At 43.9% G+C, this 10,331-nt stretch overlaps 1 protein-coding gene across 2 annotated transcripts; it reads right to left on the bottom strand.

Annotated features, from left to right (window-relative positions):
• Positions 1 to 303: 303 nt before the first annotated feature.
• On the bottom strand, positions 304 to 10,052 carry COQ6 (coenzyme Q6, monooxygenase). Of its 2 annotated transcripts, XM_086748478.1 has the most exons (13): positions 9,821 to 9,952; positions 9,006 to 9,132; positions 7,983 to 8,117; positions 7,213 to 7,271; positions 5,969 to 6,092; positions 5,395 to 5,525; positions 4,919 to 5,026; positions 4,764 to 4,826; positions 4,305 to 4,412; positions 3,686 to 3,888; positions 2,444 to 2,559; positions 1,922 to 2,088; positions 304 to 457 (listed from the first exon to the last, which is right to left on the bottom strand). In XM_086748478.1, exons 3-13 carry the CDS (start codon positions 8,044 to 8,046, stop codon positions 428 to 430), a joined length of 1,173 nt encoding a protein of 390 aa, XP_086604604.1. In that variant the 5' UTR covers positions 8,047 to 8,117; positions 9,006 to 9,132; positions 9,821 to 9,952; the 3' UTR covers positions 304 to 427. The 2 variants fall into 2 exon arrangements, with proteins under 2 accessions (XP_086604604.1, XP_086604603.1); XM_086748477.1 differs by lacking the exon at positions 9,006 to 9,132 and having other exon boundaries at positions 9,821 to 10,052.
• Positions 10,053 to 10,331: the final 279 nt, after the last annotated feature.

A 10,331-nucleotide genomic window follows, 5' to 3' on the forward strand; every position in this document is an offset into this window, starting at 1 on the left:
TACCCCTCCTTTCTACGTCCAGGAAGTGCTAAGAAAACAGGAGAGACATTACAGCTCTACAAATTCTGTCAGAGAAAACTGAAAGTAATTAAGCAGCAAACATCGTAGCTGTCAAAATTCAGCACTGCATTTGCCAAAAGACAGCCAGCTGTTTCCACCTCAGTCTTCAATTCAAAAGGCCCAAATTAAAAGCACATTGTGCAGATAGGTCTGTGGCTGAACACACCTGGTATTACAGGAAGAGACCTCTTGAGGAGAGCAGATGAGATAGAACTTTTGCATAAACCAGTGGATGATAAAATACACAGCTCAATCCCTCCATTTTATTATTAAATTAAAATAACACAATTCAAAGATTCAAGTCAGTCACAGTCCTTATAAGGGCAATGTATTCACTGGCAAGCTGCTGTTCCAAACTGACAACAGATCACTTGCTGGCAAAAGCCATGATTTGCTCCTAAAGAGGGAGAAAAAAAAAAAAAAAAAGTAACTTGTAAACTGGTAATAAGCATACATTCTAGAAAGCATCTATAGTCTCCTTCCCTTTTATGTATATGGACAACAGTGGTCAGCCTTTCTAGCCAAGTGCAGAGCATCTATACCTGTATGCTAGAAAATTAAAGAAGTTGCAGCATTCCTTTCCCTCCTCAGTAGCACAAAATGGAGGTGTTACCAACAGGTTTTGTGCTCAGAAAAGAGGTCCTCATTTGATTTTGTGCTTTAAACAGGGGAAAAAAAATACTGAGCACTGAAGCAGCAGCATAGTCCTCTCTTTAGTGCAACTACTGGGGGTACTGGTGGATGAGAAGCTTGACATGAGCTGACAATTTGTGCTTGCAGCCCAAAAAGCCAACTGCATCCTGGGCTCCATCAAAAGAAGCGTAGCCAACAGGTCAAGGGAGGTGATTCTGCCCCTCAACTCTGCTCTGGTGAGACCCCACCTGGAGTACTGCATCCAGCTCTGGAGCCCCCAACATACGAAAGATATTGAGTTGTTGGAGCAAGTCCAGAGGAAGGTCACAAAGATCATGAGAGGGCTGGAGCACTTCTCCTGTGAGGACAGGCTGAGAGAGTTGGGGCTGTTCAGTCTGGAGAAGAGGAGGCTCTGGAGAGACCTTGATAGTGGTCTTCCAATACCTCAAGGGGGCCTACAGGAAGGACTAGGAGAAACTCTTTAGCAGGGCCTGTTGTGACAGGACAAGGGGTAATGGTTTCAAAATAGAGGGAGGTAGATTTAGATTAGATATTAGGAAAAAATTTTTTACAGTGAGGGTGGTGGAACACTGGAACAGGTTGCCCAGAGAGGTGGTGGATGCCCCATCCCTGGAAACATTCAAGGCCAGGTTGGATGGGGCTCTGAGCAACCTGATCTGGTTGGAGATGTCCCTGCTCCTTGCAGGGGTGTTGGACTAGAAGACCTTTAAAGGTCCCTTCCAACCCTAACTATTCTATGATTCTACTAAAGACACCTTGCCAGGGGCAGCTACTACACCTTAGGAATTTACTGCTCTTCAACTCGTGTCTTAACTGTGACCGTAACACAAAGGAAACAGGCCACCTGTGTTTAACAGGAAGAAGGTGACTTGACTTGTGGAATAAAACATTCAAACCCAGAAATGAGGAATCTAATTTGAGGATGCTTAGGAGCTTTGAGACTTTCAACCTCTAACTACTGATACAGAGCATACACTTAGATCCTTATCTTCCCTTGTGCTGCAGGAGAAGCCAGTTATTACTGAGCCATCTGTTATTTAGGAACTCTTTAGGCTCATTCAGGTCACAAAACCTCAGTCTGAAAAAGTAGCATTTTCCAACCACAAATGTTTCATTTAAAAGAAAAAAAAAAACCTTCACAGCTTGTGTATGTTTCAAGAGTACTTCTGGACTCTACCTACAGCTGTCACTGAAGGGAGATTCTTACTTTGACAGGAGGCAGGGCATTTGTTGCTTGCAATCCCCATGTCCTCAGCAACACCAAGGGAGTCAGCCTCGTAGAGTAAAGCCTCTTTAACACATCAGTAGCAGCTATCAAGGAGACGTTGTGCCTCTGCCGTTCTGTCTCAAACTTTAAGAGATGTTTTAAGGAGCCTGGAATAGATAATTGAATGCTTCTTTTAAAATAGACCTGCCACAAACAATTGTGCATCTTATCTATATAGCAGTCTCCACTGACAAATGAAAACAAAGAAAGAGAACAGAGAAATGATCCATCTTAATAAAGGCCTCCTTCCATGAGCTAGTAGTCTTCATCTCACCACCTCTAACTTCCATCCTGTTTTTTCAAAGCAGCTTTGAGATTTGTGGGATGGAAACTGCATTCAAGAATCTTTTAACTGCTCCACAGGCAATGGACATTAGAAGAGTTCTGCTTCAAAGGTGCTCGTGCCTTTCAAACACAAGACAGCAGCATGCTTAACCTGCAACAGTTGTCTTGGATCCTTACCTAGGTCACTCCCATTGAAGGCTGCTGCACTGAGGTGATGAGTTAAACACGCAATATCACCAAAGCCCAAGTTTACACCTTGTCCTGCAAGTGGGTGGACTCTGTGTGCCGCATCCCTGGAGCAAGAGAAGACAGAAATTTATATCCCTTCTTGAAGAAAGCCATAATGGCTGACAAACCCCAGAAGGCATTAGTACAGCACTCCTCACTTCTTTGCAATGAACACCTCCTCACAGCATATACACTTCAGTCAGTACCTCCTTGCGTGCCACGCTGAGCTACCTGGCTCCCTCTCCAGTTGTTAGAAGCAAGACAAAGGGGAGATAACAAAAAGCAGTTCTGAAAGGAAAAATTACAAAGAGGTAACTAGCCAAAGTCCTTTCCCAGATCACGTGTGGAACAGGCCTTAATGTTTTTGTAAGCGACCCTGGCACAACAGGAGGGATATCACTGGCACATTTCACAAACACAAAGTAGACAGACATCATGAACACAAAGGAGAAATGGGATATCACTGAATTAAAACAAAATCAGGTTCTTTTATGAGCTTATCTGTAAAGGACAAAGCCAGATATACTGATAAGGGAGTCTTACAAGTTAGACAAATGAAATTAAGTTTGAGTATGAAATGTAAGATCATGCACTTTAATAAGCTATAAAGCACAGAGTGCTCCCAAGCACAGAGTGGCTCACAAGTATGAAAGATGAAACGTATCTGAAGTATAATACAGCATCCAAGAAATTACTATAAGCTGCCAGTGTATTGCAGCTGTAGTGGAGAACAAAGTACATGCAACCTCAGAATGCAAAATATGAGATACTGTCCTGTTTCTATAGACCACTGTACAAAAGCCTATGGCATCCCATCTGGAATAATTTTTAAGTTTTGTCATTTGTGCTCAAGAAAGGTGAGTTTTAAACTGGTACACAGAACAGCTGGTACGATGTTTTGGGAAGTGGAGGTCCAGTATGAGACACTGGATTGTTTTGCTGGACTACACAAACCAGAAGAGGGAAATAATTATCTCAAAATTTACAAAGAAAGCACACACAATGGACAGAGAACTACTCATACAAAAGGACTTTGTTGGCGGAAGAGCACATGGTCCAAACTGGGCCTGGATAAAGTCAAACTGAAACTGTAAATTCTTTCTAACCATCTAGACTGGGAGTTGTTAACTCACTCATCATTTCTAACCACACGCCACCCACTCACACAAGGGCTACCGCTGGGGACCTTACCCAATAAGAGCCACACGGTGCTGGACATACTCTGTTGCATGCCCCATTCCAAGAGGGAACATGGCTCGGCTCTCTGGATCTACTTTAGCGATGCTTGGGGGCAGCTGACGGACTGCAGTCCCTGAGGGTTTCAGGAGTGAAATGGCAGATCGAAACATGGACCCAGCCATATCAATGAAGTCAGAGTGGTTTACGTTGCTCCACTGAAAAAAACCAAACAAATCTTCAGATGTTAACCCAAACTAGATGCACAAAAGAATCCAGTTGAAAAAAAATCTGAATGAGATCCAAATACTGAATTTTAACCATTTGGACAAAATTATACAGTAGAAGAAACTATCTTCATTGTTTTAGGACATATGAGTTTCCAACTAGGATGAGTCTACCGTTCCCACCTTTAAGAAATTTAGTTCAACAACTTCTGTGACTTTTAGAACTAACCCAATTCAGTCCCAAGTGGTCACCTTTTCTTTGCTAAGTGCCTTTTTAATATCATCCACACCAGAGGAAGGAACTTGAGAACCTACCTCCCCCATTACTATCCTTTAAGCTGTAGGGTTCCATTGTATTTCTCACGATTACAACAAAGCCTCATACCTGCCACAAGGCTGATACTCACAAAGGCAGAGTTGATGCTATCCACAAAACTTTCCTCATCCATAGCGAGAAGTTCCGATGCATGTTCATGAGATGTAGACCAGACCAGAGAGCTGGCAGTGTCAGACAGCTAGTTTAAGAGAAGGTCAAGGGTATGTATCAAGAGAAAAAGATTCAAAAATAAATTATTTCCTCACTGCCCTGCCCCACACCAGTACCTCTGCACATTACTCTTCCAGCCCAACTTGCTACAAGTGGGAAATACCAAGGATAAAGTGAGAGGACAGAAGGGGAAAAGAGATGCAATAACTGAAAAGGGCAGATGGACAAATTCTTAAGAGACAGAACCAAATGCAGAAAGGTACATACAGAAATAAAGTTACTAGAAAAGAACAGAATAAAAAAACAACCAACCAAAAAAAAAAAAAAACAACCACTCAAAAAAAAACTCAACAAAAACAGAGACCACAAGTCATCTTACCGGAAGAAGCGCAATTGGCCCTGTGGGAAGGAACCTCTGCCATGCTACATTATTGTCCGTGGCCTACAGTGGAAAGAAGCAAGTGGACAATTACGAATTAGTGACCTGGATCACCTGCTTAAGCTGTTGTGCTGCTTACAGAAGCAGAATTTCACCTCAGACAAATGAAGAGTTGCCACCACAGCAGACTGGTCATACCGATGCTCAATGTTCTTAATTTCAGCTTCCTTCCGGACTACAGAGTTATGACCATCCGCACCAATCTGCAAAACCAAGAGATACAAAGTAACCTCTTCAGCAGCTCCTAAGAAAGCCAATATTCCAGTCTACAAACTGGAACACATGTACACATTTTTTTGTTTATTCAGGGGAGAAAAAAAAAAAAAAAAGATTCCCCAAAAACCACAAGAGGTGGCCCTTCTGCTCTTGTCCAATTCAGCATAGTCTTCTTGCATCAGGTACAGAAAAGGCTATGCACCGCATCCCATAGCATCTCTGACAGACCCAGCCACTCACCTCACTCAAGCCCTCCACGTGGGTGGAGCGGCACACACGGAATCGAACCAAATCCAGTGGAAAGGACTTGGGTGAGAGATGACGCCTGATCAACAGAAATAAAAAGTTTAGTTACCAGCAGTTTGGTCTGAAGTCTGCGTCCATCAGCTAACTCAATTTGGACCCAAGGGCTTGTGTCACAGCTGTGAGAGGGAAGGGGCCAGGTATACCCGACTGCTCTGCTCCCGTAGAAAACCTCCACCCGGTCTGATGGGAACACAAAGTACCATGGTCACAGCATGATACAGATACGAAAAAAAAGGAAACATCACTACAACAGCAAAGGCCATGCAAGTCTCAATGGCACCCTAAGAGATGACCCTACAGTTCTCAAGGCATGTTGAAAGAACAGATCTGGCCAACTCTTTGTTACTGCAAGGACTGCTCTGGACAGAAAGCTACAGATCTTTTCATTAAGTCTATTTTTGGAGAGAATATGTTCTGGAGAACTACATACGCAACTTTCTTGCCGTGTAGCCTTTGGAAGACAGGTTTATTTCCCCCTCCCCAATTCAAGAAGCCGTCTATGTCTCAGAGTTACTTGTTAGATTAATTATCTTTCTCCCTTTCGTAACTTAGCACACACAACAGAAAGCAGGTAACCGAAAGCTCTCTGCAGGAAATAAAGTATTAAAGAAGTTGTCCACTACCTGCTACTGCATCTAACTGTTTTGTGAGAGCAGACATAATGACATCATTTTCCACTATGTAACCCATGTCATCTAAGTCATCTTTCTCAAAAACGATCATGGCTTCTGAACAAGCATCCCACACCTACAAAGAAAAAATACATTACATGAAGCTACACATGATAAATAAGTGCTGTTCCTTTCAGAGACTGTGAATGTATCCATCTTAACAGCAAGGGCACGGCAATCTAGAAACACAGAACTAGAGGAAACATCCTGATTACTGTCTGTACTGAAGTACATCACAGAAATCCTTTCACAGTGATCTACCATCATCTCAAAAACTAATTGCAAAAAAAAGTTTTTTATCCCTACTTTCCTGTTACCTAATTAACTTATAAAGCTACTCTACCACTTTGTTGTGGGTTAACCCCAGCACGCAGCTCAGCACCACACAGCTGCTCACTCACTTCCTCACAGTGTGATGGGGAAGAGAATTGGAAGGGGAAAAGTGCAAAAACTCATGGGTTGAGATAAAGTCAGTTTAACAGGTAAAGCAAAAGCTGCAAGTGCAAGCAAAGCAAATTCATTCACTACTTCCCATTGGCAGGCAAGTGTTTTGCTATTCCCGGGAAAGCAGGGCTTCATCATGTGTAAGCTACTTGGGAAGACAAATGCCATCACTCCAAACATCCCCCCTGCTTCCTCCTTCTTTCCCCCAGCTTTTATTGCTGAGCATGATATCATATGATACGGGACACCCCCTTGGTCAGTTGAGGTCAGCTGTTCCAGCTGCGTCCCCTCCCAGCTTTTGTGCACCCCCAGCCTACGCGCTGGCGAGGCAGTGTGAGAAACAGAAAAGGCTTTGGTGCTGTGTAAGCACTGCTCAGCAATAGCTAATACGTGTCTCTGTTATCAACAATTTTCATCACAAATCCAAAATACAGCACCATACAAGCTAATATGCAGAAAATTAACTCTATCCCAGCCAAAACCAATACACACTTTACCTTTATTTCCTGACTAGTACCCATGCCTCAACGCCTACAGCCTCCACTAGGAATCAACCTTTCATCCTGTAACATCAAGACTCTGAGGATGGGTATTTCTGAGTAGACTGCTACCTCCCAAAAAGTAACAGGAATCATCATAAGCATGACCTGCCCTTTGCCAAAGAAAAAACACCTTTGGGTCATTAATGTAAGTACTTCTGAGAGTTCAAAGTAGAGAGACACACAGTATATTTGCAGCCCTAAGTAAGGCACCTGCATTCGCCGGAACGGTTTGAGTCTCAGGCTGCAGACATGATCCCAGGCACCAAAACCTGAAAGAAAAAAAGGACACAAATGCATGGAGGTTCACACGTGACACTGAGACCTTAACAAAACTGAAGCTCACCCCACACTCTCCTCTGCCCTCCCTGACTATCAGCGCCCAGACTCTCCTTGCACCATCCCTTGACAGAGGCAGGCCTGCCTCAGTACTTTCACAGCTCCAGCATCACATTATTTTACCGTTAATGCAAGCCAGTAGAAAAGAAACAAGAGCTTTCCATGAATGCTGTGACTTAACAGTCAACTTTCACTGTCCTATCACCAAGTAATAAAACAGATACAGAAACGCACGACCATCAACGCTGAGAATCTCTTTTTCTCTGTAAGGAGTTAAGGCTCAAAGCTCTCTGTAAAATGAAAATTAATCAGAAGTGAGTTACCAGACTCCGGAGCAGTAAGTATGTCCTCCTTTTGTGAACAGAACAGGTGCTGTAAACAGCACCTTACAACCTTTCACTCGCCTAATGTCACAAATATTTATATAACAAATCAGACCAAGATACCAGAACACAGATCGCCGTTAGCAAGAGAAGCCTGATTTAACCACTACAATTCAAAATATAGACTACTAAGAGACAAAGGCAAGTAATTCCATTGAGTTTAACATGAAGACAGCACATGCTCAAAGGGGTTTTGTTTAAACAGAATGAAACCAGCTCAAACATACTGTTAAAAATGCAAACAATAGAAATGATACTTACTGCTCAGGAGGGTTGCTGATCCTGGGGAGATGGAGCTGACCCTGTTACTGTAACTGTCTGGCATACGGTCACATTCTTTCCTAGGACCAGCCTCCAGCAAAGCAATCTTTTTATCATGGAAGTGGATATCATGCCCTAAAAAACCCAAATATACACTTTGTTACAATGTTCCTGCTAAAAAATATAATTTCTCATTTCTGTATCAGTAACACCTTTGCATTTTTTTAATAAGATAGAGTAGATGCAAAACTTAATAAAGAAATTCATTTACAAAACAGATTTTGACCAGGCAGGTAAGCTTGACCAGGCAGGTAAGTCATAAGCAAAAAGCTTTATGACTACAATCCTGTTACTAAGATGGATGACCCCTTTTTCAATTAAAGCAAAGGTTAAATGTTTTCTTTTTGTACAAATTTCACATTTTTGTACAAATTTGTGCCTATTCTGTTATGAAAGTTCACTACTGAAGTGTTAACGAGTGAAATCTGCAATGTTTACTCCACACACAGAACACATTTTTCACACTTAAACAGAAACTCACCTATTAGAACAAGAGATCAAAATAAAATTTTTATGATACTTAGCAACTACATTAATGTTTTTGTTATCCTTATATTCTGACAGTGGAATAGCACAGACATTTTAGACTTTAACTTTCAGTTAATGAGAATTTAAAAAAAAAAAAAAAAGAAAAGATGACTCAAGTAACGACTAAATCACACTACAGCTGAATTAGCCATGCTTGTGGCATGACTGCCATGGTTGTGGAAGGTACTGAGAACAGAGATGGTGTCCTTGTAACATCCAGAGTTTACTACTACAGCAGTCCTAATAGCAGCAGTACTCTTAGTGTATTTTCTAGATTATGCATAACATAACCTCATCTCTTGAAAGGTCCCAAACCTGCACGTTACCCTTAGATACCACTGCTGGAGGGGATCCTTACACTGTCTCGGTTCCACTGTGGTCTTGTTTAACAACACAAGCAGAACAACAGTAAGTTTGTAAGGTAAACCCTAATACCTGCAAAGCACTTATTGCTTAGGATCTTTGCTCTTTTGCTTTTCTTTGCACTCTTTGGCTGCTGTCACTATTAGACCCTTCTGGCTGCTTCTTTATTTGCAATGTTGACTCAGTACTCTCAGGATCCCTAGTGATGCAAACCAGTCACAAATCCATTTTAAATTGGTATTCCAGTGTTTACAATACAGTGTTAGAGCATGAAACCAAGGATCAGAAAAGCATTTTCAGCTATGGCTGTCAATATCCATCGGTGATTTAAGGGTGACCATGTTTGACAGAAATACTACAAATAGTCTACAGAATTCAAAGTAACAGCTACATTTAAAAAAATACATAAATAGGATAAGACTCATAGCAATCAGGTATGCAAACAGCTTTAAGTCAACCTTAGAGTGCTGTCACAGGACGATGTGGAAATTAGAAAATTCCACAACAGGACCTTGAACATTAAGATCCTAAACGGCAACCACACAGTTACCTCACACTGTCACCAGCAGAGATTCACAATTAAGTTCGACTTATGAAAGTACCCAATACTCCACGCACTGAAACATGAAGATTTTGAGAAAACTCCCACTTTTTGTGCAACTGGTGAGACACACAGCGAGGTCAGCGGGACACAACACCCGCGACACGTTGCACTCACAAAACAGGGTGCGGGAGGGCCAAAGGCCTCCGACACCTCGCACCACCGCGGCAGGGGCAGCAGGGAGAGACCTGAGCCCCGGGGGGACGGCAACGGGCCGGGCCGGGCCGGGCCGGGCCCAGGGCACCTGCGATGCCGCCAGGAGCGGGCGAAAAGGTCACAGCCTTACCCAGCACGGCGGCCATGGCGCTCCCGACCATTCCCCCGCCCGACACCACCACATCGTAGAGCGGCGCAGCGGCGTCGGCGGCCACAGACCGGAATGGAGCCCGCAGACCGACCCGCAACCGCCCACCCCGCGGAGCCAACAACCCCCTCCCGCAGACCGCCGCCATCACTGCGGAAGTGACGACACGCCAAGCGGAAGTCGCTCCGGGAAACCATGACAACGCAGTCCGCCTGGGGGCGGGCACTACGGAAAAAAACCAGCTCTACCTCAGCACCAATAAGCGAGCAGCGGGAGCTACCCGTCTTGGAATCTGATTGGCTGCTTGAGGATAAAAAGGCGGGCCTACAACGCTGGCGCTTTCGCTGATTGGTAGGAGCCGCGATCGGTGCCGTTGGAGGGCTGAGGCGGCGGCCTGCAGGTGAGGGAAGCGGCCCGGCCTCGGCGCTCCCGGCTCCACCTCAGCCCCGGCGGCGGCGGCCGCCGCCGCCGGGGCTGAGGTGGAGCCGGGAGC

This window comes from Chlamydotis macqueenii, chromosome 5 (assembly GCF_036417535.1).
Source record: "Chlamydotis macqueenii isolate bChlMac1 chromosome 5, bChlMac1.mat, whole genome shotgun sequence".
Taxonomy (NCBI): Eukaryota; Metazoa; Chordata; class Aves; order Otidiformes; family Otididae; genus Chlamydotis; species Chlamydotis macqueenii.